The following is a 14,156-nucleotide window of genomic DNA, read 5'->3' on the forward strand; positions in this document are numbered from 1 at the left end:
GGTTTAGTGACAACAGACAGAGGAAAGAACGTTGAATGGTTTAGTGACAACAGACAGAGGAAAGAACGTTGAATGGTTTAGTAACAACAGACAGAGGAAAGAACGTTGAATAGTTTAGTAACAACAGACAGAGGAAAGAACGTTGAATGGTTTAGTAACAACAGACAGAGGAAAGAACGTTGAATGGTTTAGTAACAACAGACAGAGGAAAGAAAGTTGAGGGGTTTAGCGACAACAGACAGAGGAAAGAAAGGTGAGGGGTTTAGTGACAACAGACAGTAGAAAGAAAGCTGAGGGGTTTAGTGACAACAGACAGAGGAAAGAAAGCTGAGGGGTTTAGCGACAACAGACAGAGGAAAGAAAGGTGAGGGGTTTAGCGACAACAGAGAGGAAAGAAAGGTGAGGTGTTTAGCGACAACAGACAGAGGAAAGAAAGGTGAGGGGTTTAGTGACAACAGACAGAGGAAAGAAAGGTGAGGGGTTTAGTGACAACAGACAGAAAGAAAGCTGAGGGGTTTAGTGACAACAGACAGTTAGAGGAAAGGGTTAACAAAGAGCAGGAAGGGGGGGAGGGGCAACACTCATGCAGGGTTTTGTTCCTGCCCTGCTCTAACAAACCTCATTCTACTAACCAGCAGTTCATCAGGAACTTGATGTGTTAGTGAAGTGTTGAAGCAAAGCCCTGCAGTATGTCTCACCAGCATCACCATCAATACCATCACTATCATCAATACCTTCATCAATACCATCATCCCTATCAACATCACCTCCGTCATCCATACCACCATCACTATCAACATCACCTCCATCATCCATACCATCATCACTATCATCAATACCATCATCACTATCATCCATACCATCATCACTATCATCAATACCATCATCAATACCATCATCAATACCATCATCACTATCATCAATACCATCATCACTATCATCAATACTATCATCACTATCAGCAAACCATCATCACTATCAGCAAACCATCATCACTATCAGCAAACCATCATCACTATCAGCAATTCCATCATCACTATCATCCATACCATCATCACTATCATCCATACCATCATCACTATCATCCATACCATCATCACTATCATCCATACCATCATCAATACCATCATCACTATCAACATCACCTCCATCATCCATACCATCATCACTATCATCCATACCATCATCACTATCAACATCACCTCCATCATCCATACCATCATCACTATCATCCATACCATCATCAATACCATCATCACTATCAACATCACCTCCATCATCCATACCATCATCACTATCATCCATACCATCATCACTATCATCCATACCATCATCACTATCATCAATACCATCATCACTATCATCAATACCATCATCACTATCATCAATACCATCATCACTATCATCAATACCATCATCACTATCATCAATACCATCATCACTATCATCAATACCATCATCACTATCATCAATACCATCATCAATACCATCATCAATACCATCATCAATACCATCATCACTATCATCAATACCATCATCACTATCATCAATACTATCATCACTATCAGCAAACCATCATCACTATCAGCAAACCATCATCACTATCAGCAAACCATCATCACTATCAGCAATACCATCATCACTATCATCCATACCATCATCACTATCATCCATACCATCATCACTATCATCCATACCATCATCACTATCATCCATACCATCATCACTATCAACATCACCTCCATCATCCATACCATCATCACTATCATCCATACCATCATCAATACCATCATCACTATCAACATCACCTCCATCATCCATACCATCATCACTATCATCCATACCATCATCACTATCAACATCACCTCCATCATCCATACCATCATCACTATCATCCATACCATCATCAATACCATCATCACTATCAACATCACCTCCATCATCCATACCATCATCACTATCATCCATACCATCATCACTATCATCCATACCATCATCACTATCATCAATACCATCATCACTATCATCAATACCATCATCACTATCATCCATACCATCATCACTATCAACATCACCTCCATCATCCATACCATCATCACTATCATCCATACCATCATCACTATCATCAATACCATCATCACTATCATCAATACCATCATCACTATCATCAATACCATCATCACTATCATCCATACCATCATCACTATCAACATCACCTCCATCATCCATACCATCATCACTATCAACCATACCATCATCACTATCAACATCACCATCATCACTATCAACATCACCATCATCACTATCAACATCACCATCATCACTATCAACATCACCATCATCACTATCAACAATACCATCATCACTATCAACATCACCTCCATCATCCATACCATCATCACTATCATCCATACCATCATCACTATCATCCATACCATCATCACTATCATCAATACCATCATCACTATCATCCATACCATCATCACTATCATCCATACCATCATCACTATCATCAATACCATCATCACTATCATCAATACCATCATCACTATCATCAATACCATCATCACTATCATCATCACCATCATCACTATCAATATCACCATCATCACTATCAACAATACCATCATCACTATCAACATCACAATCATCCATACCATCATCACCACCATCACTTTCATCAATATCATCATAACCAACACCACCATCAATACCATCATCAGCTATATATAGGTACCCCCCGTATATAGCCTTGTTGTTATTTTATTGTGTTGTGTTACTATTTTTCCTTCAGTTTATTTAGCACATTTTTTTCTTCCTTACTTTTAAAAAACTCGACATTGTTGGGAAAGGGCTATTAAGTAAGCATTTCACGGTAAGATCTACACCTGTTGTATTCGGCGCATGCGACAAATACAATTACATTTTGATATGAAACACAATGTTGACACAGTGAGAGGACTGTTGCTAGGTAATGGACACAGTGAAATGACTGTTGCTAGGTGATGGACACCGTGAGAAGACAGTTGCTTGGTGATGGACACAGTGAGAGGACTGTTGCTAGGTGATGGACTGATGTGGATGTGTGTTGCAGTGTTATGTGTCCCCTACCAGCTTTCTTGGGGGTGCGGGTGAAGGTTCCCTTGATGGTACGACAGTGAGAATTGTCCCCACCACACACTCCACACTTATCCTCCACCTTGTTGGAACCAATCTCTTTGTCGCAGCCAACTTTCTGGAAGACAGAACCACACAGAAAAGCAAGACCCGTCAAGTCTGTTTTTGGGAAATCAGGAGTGATATTTGTAACAAGCTTGAAGCTGTAGTTTAAACCCTTTAATTGCTAGTGGCAAAACATGACATTTAGTAAAGATGCAGACTAATTCTGAAGGAGAGACATTAAGCTGGTTCTTTCACTTCAAATACATGATTTTATCTTCAACATTAATCTGATACTCTGCTACCTTTTACCTGTAACCTTCTTGAGCATTCATATTTCAGAACATTCACTGTCAATGTTTGTCCAGAATATCACCACACTCTCCCCTAACACAATATCTTTGGGGGGCTCCAGAGGGGCGCAGCGGTTTAAGGCACTGCATCTCAGTGCAAGAGGTGTCACTGCAGTCCCTGATTCAAATCCAGGCTGCATCACATCCGGCCATGATTGGGAGTCCCATAGGGTGGCGCACAACTGGCCCGGTGTCGTTCCGGGTTTGGCCGAGGTAGGCCGTCATTGTAAATAAGAATTTGTTCTTAACTGACTTGCCTAGTTAAATAAAGGTTAAATTAAAAATAATAATACTAATAATAGTATCACAGAGTGGTAGTCAACTCAAGGCACTCCCCTGACAGATGCTGTAGGGTTAGGTTTGGGTTAGGTTAAGGCTAGGTTACTCACCTAACATTCTCCCCTGATATAGTTAGGTTAGGTTAAGATTAGGTTAGGTAACATTAGGTTAGAGTTAGGTTACTCACCACACACTCTCCTCTGACACAAATGCTGTAGGGGTCTTTGTAGGAGCAGCGTGTCCCATCATGCACCAGCTGCTTCATGTACGCCACGTCAGCAGTCTCCTTCGACTGGCAGTACAGGTGGCACCTCTTATTGGCTGAAACACAGTACAGCTGACTTGGCAACTAAAACTCTCATAAACTTTTACAGATGCACTATTGAGAGCATCCTGTCGGGCTTTAAAAAAAAATAAAAACAGCTTTTATCTCAAGGCTATCAGACTGTTAAACAGCCATTACTAGCCGGCTGCAACCCGGTTACTCAACAATGCCCCTTTGAGGCTGCTGCCATATTTACATAGACATAGAATTACTAGCCATTTTAATCATCTCATATGTATATACTGTATACTATTCTACTGTATTTTAGTCAATGCCACTCCGACATTGCTACATTTCTTAATTCTATTATTTTACGTTTAGATGTGTGTATTGTTGTGAATAGTTAGATACTACTCCACTTTTGGAGCTAGGAACACAAGCATTTCAATACACCCGTCATAACATCTGCTAAATATGTGTATGTAACCAATCAAATTGGATTTGATGCAATCTAAATCAAGTTAAATAAAGGTTAAGTACAAATTAAACAAAATAAAAAGCATGTTGAGACAAAGTGGTGCTCCGTGACTGGCTAATTGGGCACGTTGAGGCACAGTGGTGCTCCGTGGCTAGCTAATATGGCACGTTGAGGCACAGTGGTGCTCCATCGCTGGCTAATAGGGCACGTTGAGGCACAGTGGTGCTCCAAGGTTGGCTAATAGGGCAAGTTGAAGCACAGTGGTGCTCCGTGGCTGGCTAATAGGGCACGTTGAGGAATAATGGTGCTCCATGACTGGCTAATAGGGCACGTTGAGGCACAGTGGTGCTTCATCGCTAGCTAATAGGGCATGTTGAGACACAGTGGTGCTCCATCACTGGCTAATAGGGCACGTTGAGGCACAGTGGTGCTCCGTGACTGGCTAATAGGGCACGTTGAGGCACAGTGGTGCTCCATCGCTGGCTAATAGGGCACGTTGAGGCACAGTGGTGCTCCAAGGTTGGCTAATAGGGCACGTTGAAGCACAGTGGTGCTCCGTGGCTGGCTAATAGGGCACGTTGAGGAATAATGGTGCTCCATGACTGGCTAATAGGGCACGTTGAGGCACAGTGGTGTTCCATCGCTAGCTAATAGGGCATGTTGAGACACAGTGGTGCTCCATCACTGGCTAATAGGGCACGTTGAGGCACAGTGGTGCTCCATGGCTGGCTAATTGGTCACGTTGAGGCACAGTGGTTCTCCATCGCTGGCTAATAGGGCACGTTGAGGCACAGTGGTGCTCCAAGGTTGGCTAATAGGGCATGTTGAGGCACAGTGGTGCTAGTGGCTGGCTAGTAGGTCACGTTGAGGCCCAGTGGTGCTCCGTGGCTGGCTAATAGGGCACGTTGAGGCAAAGTGGTGCTCCATCACTGGTTAATAGGGCACGTTGAGGAACAGTGGTGCTCCGTAGCTGACTAATAGGGCACGTTGAGGCACAGTGGTGCTCCATGGCAGACTAATAGGGCACGTGGAGGCACAGTGGTGCTCCATGGCAGACTAATAGGGCCCGTTGAGGCACAGTGGTGCTCCGTGGCTGGCTAATAGGGCACGTTGAGGCACAGTGGTGCTCCGTGGCTGGCTAATAGGGCACGTTGAGGCACAGTGGTGCTCCGTGGCTGGCTAATAGGGTACAGTGGTGCTCCGTGGCTGGCTAATAGGGCACGTTGATGCACAGTGGTGCTCCATGACTGGCTAATAGGGCACGTTGAGGCACAGTGGTGCTCCGTGGCTGGCTAATAGGGCGCGTTGAGGCACAGTGGTGCTCCGTGGCTGGCTAATAGGGCACGTTGAGACACAGTGGTGCTCCGTGGCTGGCTAATAGGGCACGTTGAGGAATACTGGTGCTCCGTGGCTAGCTAATAGGGCACATTGAGGCACAGTGGTGCTCCGTGGCTGGCTAATAGGGCACAGTGGTGCTCTGTGGCTGGCTAATAGGGCACGTTGAGGTACAGTGGTGCTCCGTGGCTGGCTAATAGGGCCCGTTGAGGCACAGTGGTGCTCCGTGGCTGGCTAATAGGGCACGTTGAGGAATAATGATGTTCCATGGCTAGCTAATAGGGCACGTTGAGGCACAGTGGTGCTCCATGGCTGGCAAATAGGGCACGTTGAGGTACAGTGATGCTCCATGACTGGCTAATAGGGCACGTTGAGGCACAGTGGTGCTCCATTACTGGCTAATAGGGCACGTTGAGGCACAGTGGTGCTCCATCGCTGGCTAATAGGGCATGTTGAGGCACAGTGGTGCTCCAAGGTTGGCTAATAGGGCATGTTGAGGCACAGTGGTGCTTGTGGCTGGCTAGTAGGGCACGTTGAGGCCCAGTGGTGCTCCGTGGCTGGCTGATAGGGCACGTTGAGGCAACGTGGTGCTCCATCGCTGGTTAATAGGGCACGTTAAGGAACAGTGGTGCTCCGTAGCTGGCTAATAGGGCACGTTGAGGTACAGTGGTGCTCCATGACTGGCTAATAGGGCACGTTGAGGCACAGTGGTGCTCCATCACTGGCTAATAGGGCACGTTGAGGCACAGTGGTGCTCCATTACTGGCTAATAGGGCCCGTTGAGGCACAGTGGTGCTCCGTGGCTGGCTAATAGGGCACGTTGAGGAATAATGGTGTTCCTTGGCTAGCTAATAGGGCACGTTGAGGCACAGTGGTGCTCCATGGCTGGCAAATAGGGCTCGTTGAGGTAAAGTGGTGCTCCATGACTGGGTAATAGGGCACGTTGAGGCACAGTGGTGCTCCATCACTGGAAAATAGGGCACGTTGAGGCACAGTGATGCTCCATCACTGGCTAATAGGGCACGTTGAGGCACAGTGGTGCTCCATCGCTGGCTAATAGGGCATGTTGAGGCACAGTGGTGCTTGTGGCTGGCTAGTAGGGCACGTTGAGGCCCAGTGGTGCTCCGTGGCTGGCTAATAGGGCACGTTGAGGCACAGTGTTGCTCCATGGCAGACTAATAGGGCACGTTGAGACACAGCGGTGCTCCATGGCAGACTAATAGGGCACGTTGAGGCACAGCGGTGCTCCATGACAGACTAATAGGGCCCGTTGAGGCACAGTGGTGCTCCCTGGCTGGCTAACAGGGCACGTTGAGGCACAGTGCTGCTCCGTGGCTGGCTAATAGGGCACGTTGAGGAATAATGATGTTCCATGGCTAGCTAATAGGGCATGTTGAGGCACAGTGGTGCTCCATGGCTGGCAAATAGGGCACGTTGAGGTACAGTGATGCTCCATGACTGGCTAATAGGGCACGTTGAGGCACAGTGGTGCTCCATTACTGGCTAATAGGGCACGTTGAGGCACAGTGGTGCTCCATCGCTGGCTAATAGGGCATGTTGAGGCACAGTGGTGCTCCAAGGTTGGCTAATAGGGCATGTTGAGGCACAGTGGTGCTTGTGGCTGGCTAGTAGGGCACGTTGAGGCCCAGTGGTGCTCCGTGGCTGGCTGATAGGGCACGTTGAGGCAACGTGGTGCTCCATCGCTGGTTAATAGGGCACGTTAAGGAACAGTGGTGCTCCGTAGCTGGCTAATAGGGCACGTTGAGGTACAGTGGTGCTCCATGACTGGCTAATAGGGCACGTTGAGGCACAGTGGTGCTCCATCACTTGCTAATAGGGCACGTTGAGGCACAGTGGTGCTCCATTACTGGCTAATAGGGCCCGTTGAGGCACAGTGGTGCTCCGTGGCTGGCTAATAGGGCACGTTGAGGAATAATGGTGTTCCTTGGCTAGCTAATAGGGCACGTTGAGGCACAGTGGTGCTCCATGGCTGGCAAAGAGGGCACGTTGAGGTAAAGTGGTGCTCCATGACTGGCTAATAGGGCACGTTGAGGCACAGTGGTGCTCCATCACTGGAAAATAGGGCACGTTGAGGCACAGTGGTGCTCCATCACTGGCTAATAGGGCACGTTGAGGCACAGTGGTGCTCCATCGCTGGCTAATAGGGCATGTTGAGGCAAAGTGGTGCTCCAATGCTGGTTAATAGGGCACGTTAAGGAACAGTGGTGCTCCGTAGCTGGCTAATAGGGCACGTTGAGGCACAGTGTTGCTCCATGGCAGACTAATAGGGCACGTTGAGACACAGCGGTGCTCCATGGCAGGCTAGTAGGGCACGTTGAGGCCCAGTGGTGCTCCGTGGCTGGCTAATAGGGCACGTTGAGGCACAGTGTTGCTCCATGGCAGACTAATAGGGCACGTTGAGACACAGCGGTGCTCCATGGCAGACTAATAGGGCACGTTGAGGCACAGCGGTGCTCCATGACAGACTAATAGGGCCCGCTGAGGCACAGTGGTGCTCCCTGGCTGGCTAACAGGGCACATTGAGGCACAGTGCTGCTCCGTGGCTGGCTAATAGGGCACGTTGAGGCACAGTCGTGCTCCGTGCCTGGCTAATAGGGCACGTTGAGGAATAATGGTGTTCCTTGGCTAGCTAATACGGCACGTTGAGGCACAGTGGTGCTCCATGGCTGGCAAATAGGGCCCGTTGAGGTACAGTGGTGCTCCATCACTGGCTAATAGGGCACGTTGAGGCACAGTGGTGCTCCATCGCTGGCTAATAGGGCACGTTAAGGCACAGTGGTGCTCCATCGCTGGCTAATAGGGCACGTTGAGGCACAGTGGTGCTCCAAGGTTGGCTAATAGGGCACGTTGAGGCACAGTGGTGCTCGTGGCTGGCTAGTAGGGCACGTTGAGAACCAGTGGTGCTCCGTGGCTGGCTAATAGGGCACGTTGAGGCAAAGTGGTGCTCCATCGCTGGTTAATAGGGCACGTTGAGGAACAGTGGTGCTCCGTAGCTGGCTAATAGGGCACGTTGAGGCACAGTGGTGATCCATGGCAGACTAATAGGGCCCGTTGATGCACAGTGGTGCTCCGTGGCTGGCTAATAGGGCACGTTGAGGCATAGTGGTGCTCCGTGGCTGGCTAATAGGGCACGTTGAGGCACAGTGGTGCTCCGTGGCTGGCTAATAGGGTGCGTTGAGGCACAGTGGTGCTCCGTGGCTGGCTAATAGGGCACAGTGGTGCTCCATCGCTGGCTAATAGGGCACGTTGAGGCACAGTGGTGCTCCCTGGCTGGCTAATAGGGCACGTTGAGGCACATTGCTGCTCCGTGGCTGGCTAATAGGGCACGTTGAGGAATAATGGTGTTCCATGGCTAGCTAATAGGGCACGTTGAGGTACCGTGGTGCTCCATGGCTTGCAAATAGGGCACGTTGAGGTACAGTGGTGCTCCATGACTGGCTAATAGGGCACGTTGAGGCACAGTGGTGCTCCATCGCTAGCTAATAGGGCATGTTGAGACACAGTGGTGCTCCATCACTGGCTAATAGGGCAAGTTGAAGCACAGTGGTGCTCCATCGTTGGTTAATAGGGCACGTTAAGGAACAGTGGTGCTCCGTAGTTGGCTAATAGGGCACGTTGAGGCACAGTGTTGTTCCATGGCAGACTAATAGGGCACGTTGAGGCACAGCGGTGCTCCATGGCAGACTAATAGGGCCCGTTGAGGCACAGTGGTGCTCCATGGCAGACTAATAGGGCACGTTGAGGCACAGCGGTGCTCCATGGCAGACTAATAGGGCCCGTTGAGGCAAAGTGTTGCTCTATGGCAGACTAATAGGGCACGTTGAGGCACAGCGGTGCTCCATGGCTGGCTAATAGGTCACGTTGAGGTACAGTGGTGCTCCATGACTGGCTAATAGGGCACGTTGAGGCACAGTGGTGCTCCATCGCTAGCTAATAGGGCATGTTGAGACACAGTGGTGCTCCATCACTGGCTAATAGGGCACGTTGAAGCACAGTGGTGCTCCATGGCTGGCTAATAGGGCACGTTGAGGCACAGTGGTGCTCCATCGCTGGCTAATAGGGCACGTTAAGGCACAGTGGTGCTCCATCGCTGGCTAATAGGGCACGTTGAGGCACAGTGGTGCTCCAAGGTTGGCTAATAGGGCACGTTGAGGCACAGTGGTGCTCGTGGCTGGCTAGTAGGGCACGTTGAGAACCAGTGGTGCTCCGTGGCTGGCTAATAGGGCACGTTGAGGCAAAGTGGTGCTCCATCGCTGGTTAATAGGGCACGTTGAGGAACAGTGGTGCTCCGTAGCTGGCTAATAGGGCACGTTGAGGCACAGTGGTGCTCCATGGCAGACTAATAGGGCACGTTGAGGCACAGTGGTGATCGTGGCTGGCTAGTAGGGCACGTTGAGGCACAGTGGTGCTCCGTGGCTGGCTAATAGGGCACGTTGAGGCACAGTGGTGCTCCATCACTGGCTAATAGGGCACGTTGAGGCACAGTGGTGCTCCATCACTGGCTAATAGGGCACGTTGAGGCACAGTGGTGCTCCATGGCTGGCTAATTGGTCACGTTGAGGCACAGTGGTTCTCCATCGCTGGCTAATAGGGCACGTTGAGGCACAGTGGTGCTCCAAGGTTGGCTAATAAGGCATGTTGAGGCACAGTGGTGCTCGTGGCTGGCTAGTAGGGCACGTTGAGGCCCAGTGGTGCTCCGTGGCTGGCTAATAGGGCACGTTGAGGCAAAGTGGTGCTCCATCGCTGGTTAATAGGGCACGTTGAGGAACAGTGGTGCTCCGTAGCTGGCTAATAGGGCACGTTGAGGAACAGTGGTGCTCCATGGCAGACTAATAGGGCACGTTGAGGCACAGTGGTGATCCATTGCAGACTAATAGGGCCCGTTGATGCACAGTGGTGCTCTGTGGCTGGCTAATAGGGCACGTTGAGGCACAGTGGTGCTCTGTGGCTGGCAAATAGGGCACGTTGAGGCACAGTGGTGCTCCGTGGCTGGCTAATAGGGCGCGTTGAGGCACAGTGGTGCTCCGTGGCTGGCTAATAGGGCACAGTGGTGCTCCGTGGCTGGCTAATAGGGCATGTTGAGGCACAGTGGTGCTCCGTGGCTGGCTAATAAGGCACAGTGGTGCTCTGTGGTTGGCTAATAGGGCACGTTGAGGCACAGTGGTGCACCGTGGCTGGCTAATAGGGCACGTTGAGGCACAGTGGTACTCAGTGGCTGGCTAATAGAGCCCATTGAGGAATACTGGTGCTCCGTGGCTAGCTAATAGGGCACGTTGAGGCACATTGGTGCTCCTTGGCTGGCTAATAGGGCACGTTGAGGCACAGTGGTGCTCCGTGGCTGGCTAATAGGGCGCGTTGAGGCACAGTGGTGCTCCGTGGCTGGCTAATAGGGCACAGTGGGTGCTCCGTGGCTGGCTAATAGGGCACGTTGAGGCACAGTGGTGCACCGTGGCTGGCTAATAGGGCACGTTGAGGCACAGTGGTGCTCCGTGGCTGACTAATAGAGCCCATTGAGGAATACTGGTGCTCCGTGGCTAGCTAATAGGGCACGTTGAGGCACATTGGTGCTCCGTGGCTGGCTAATAGGGGACGTTGAGGCACAGTGGTACTCCGTGGCTGGCTAATAGGGCACGTTGAGGACCAGTGGTGCTCCTTGGCTGGCTAATAGGGCCCGTTGAGGCACAGTGGTACTCCGTGGCTGGCTAATAGGGCACGTTGAGGAATAATGGTGTTCCATGGCAAGCTAATAGGGCACGTTGAGGTACAGTGGTGCTCCATGGCTGGCAAATAGGGCACGTTGAGGCACAGTGGTGCTCGTGGCTGGCTAATAGGGCACGTTGAGGCACAGTGGTGCTCCATCGCTAGCAAATAGGTTATTTTGAGACACAGTGGTGCTCCATCACTGGCTAATAGGGCATGTTGAAGCACAGTGGTTCTCCATGGCTGGCTAATAGGGCACGTTGAAGCACAGTGGTTCTCCATGGCTGGCTAATAGGGCACGTTGAGGCACAGTGCTGATCCATGGCAGACTAATAGGGCCCGTTGAGGCACAGTGGTGCTCCGTGGCTGGCTAATAGGGCATGTTGAGGCACAATGGTGCTCCGTGGCTGGCTAATAGGGCACGTTGAGGCACAGTGGTGCTCCGTGGCTGGCTAATAGGGCGCGTTGAGGCACAGTGGTGCTCTGTGGCTGGTTAATAGGGCACAGTGGTGCTCCGTGGCTGGCTAATAGGGCACGTTGAGGCACAGTGGTGCTCCGTGGCTGGCTAATAGGGCACAGTGGTGCTCCGTGGCTAGCTAATAGGGCACATTGCGCAATAATGGTGTTCCATGGCTAGCTAATACGGCACGTTGAGGTACAGTAGTGCTCCATGGCTGGCAAATAGGGCACGTTGAGGTACAGTGGTGCTCCATGACTGGCTAATAGGGCACGTTAAGGCACAGTGGTGCTCCATCGCTAGCAAATAGGGCACGTTGAGGTACAGTGGTGCTCCATGGCTGGCAAATAGGGCACGTTGAGGTACAGTGGTGCTCCATCGCTGGCTAATAGGGCACGTTGATGAACAGTGGTGCTTCATCACTGGCTAATAGAGCATGTCGAGGCACAGTGGTGCTCCATGGCTGGTTAATAGGGCACGTTGAGGAACAGTGGTGCTCCGTAGCTGGCTAATAGGGCACGTTGAGGCACAGTGGTGCTCCATGGCAGGCTAATAGGGCACGTTGAGGCACAGTGGTGCTCCATGGCTGGCAAAAAAAAAAAAATTCTACCTGGAACCAAAAAGTGTTCTCCTATAGGGATAGCTGAAGAACCCTTTTGCAATGCTTTTTTCTAACAGTGAATACACTACTCACAGTCAGGGTGCTCATAGGGCAGCCAGTGGTGTTTGGTGTTCTGGAACTCAAAGTGGGAGTTGCGTAGCTGGCACTGCTGGGCCCTGAAGTCCTCAAAGTGTTTGGGGCAGTCCTCTGTGTTACACAGCTGGTACTCATAATTCACCCCGGGACAGTCCCCACCGCCGTTAGAGGGGCTGAGGAGAGGGGAGAAACATACACTATCAACATTATACATTTTCTAAATTACACAAACATATCTACTATCTGGGAGTGCAGGGGTACTCAAATACTATTTGAGAAAGTTCAGTCACACAAATGTCCTGTGTGTGTGTGGTAAAAGGTCCGGATGGATATTGTCATTTATCAACAAAAAACCCACCGCACGGCCCGTGCCGACCCCAAACTGTTCACACCGCTTCTACACTTTTTGCCATGGGCCGAGAGAACATTTTGAAGTTTTAAAGCTATTTTCCTGCAATTCAACACATTTTGCCAGGTTAAATCAAATCCAATTGTATTGCCATGTCTTATGTGTGTTCATATGATACCTGGGTGACTCAACAAAATCAATGGCGGCTTCCTAGGGGTTGAGGCCCCTGGGCACATAATCTGGCCATGATATTTACAAGATTTAGATAGGCTAACCAGCTAAAATGTGCTAAAACGTACCTACCTAGCTTACTTACCTACTTACCTACCTACCTAGCTAACGTGCTAGATAGTTTACAAATACAGTGCCCTGCGAAAGTAATTGGCCCCCTTGAACTTTGCGACCTTTTGCCACATTTCAGGCTTCAAACATAAAGATATAAAACTGTATTTTTTTGTGAAGAATCAACAACAAGTGGGAGACAATCATGAAGTGGAACGACATTTATTGGATATTTCAAACTTTTTTAACAAATCAAAAACTGAAAAATTGGGCGTGCAAAATTATTATTATAACTGTGACCTAACCAAGAAAAAGCAAAGCAGTTCGACCCATACAACAGAGTTACACATGGAATAAACAAACTTACAGTCAATAATACAGAAGAAAAGGTATATATACAGTGTGTGCAAATGAGGTAGGATAAGGGAGGTAAGGCAATAAATAGGCCATGGTGGCAAAGTAATTACAATATATAAAATAAACACTGGAATGGTAGATATGCAGAAGATGAATGTGCAAGTAGAGATACTGGGGTGCAAAGGAGCAAGATAAATAAATAAACACAGTATGGGGATCAGGGAGTTGGATGGGCTGTTTACAGATGGGCTATGGACAGGTGCAGTGATCTGTGAGCTGCTCTGACAGCTGGTGCTTATTGCTAGTGAGGGAGATATGAGTCTCCAGTTTCAGTGATTTTTGCAGTTCATTCCAGTCATTGGCAGCAGAGAACTGGAAGGAAAGGCGACCAAAGGAAGAATTGGCTGTGGGTGTGACCAGTGAG

The 14,156-nt window shown here is 49.4% G+C and overlaps 1 protein-coding gene across 4 annotated transcripts in view; it reads right to left on the reverse strand.

Annotated features, from left to right (window-relative positions):
• Positions 1 to 14,156, reverse strand: part of adamts3 (ADAM metallopeptidase with thrombospondin type 1 motif, 3) — a 190,860-nt gene that overhangs the window by 51,200 nt on the left and 125,504 nt on the right. For all 4 annotated transcript variants that reach the window (XM_036936581.1, XM_036936583.1, XM_036936580.1 and 1 more), the window contains 3 exons: positions 12,742 to 12,917; positions 3,979 to 4,112; positions 3,112 to 3,235 (listed from right to left, as the gene is read on the reverse strand). In XM_036936581.1, coding sequence (XP_036792476.1) covers positions 3,112 to 3,235; positions 3,979 to 4,112; positions 12,742 to 12,917 — 434 coding nt within the window. The remainder of the gene's footprint in view (positions 1 to 3,111; positions 3,236 to 3,978; positions 4,113 to 12,741; positions 12,918 to 14,156) is intronic.

Source organism: Oncorhynchus mykiss, chromosome 11, assembly GCF_013265735.2.
Source record: "Oncorhynchus mykiss isolate Arlee chromosome 11, USDA_OmykA_1.1, whole genome shotgun sequence".
Taxonomy (NCBI): Eukaryota; Metazoa; Chordata; class Actinopteri; order Salmoniformes; family Salmonidae; genus Oncorhynchus; species Oncorhynchus mykiss.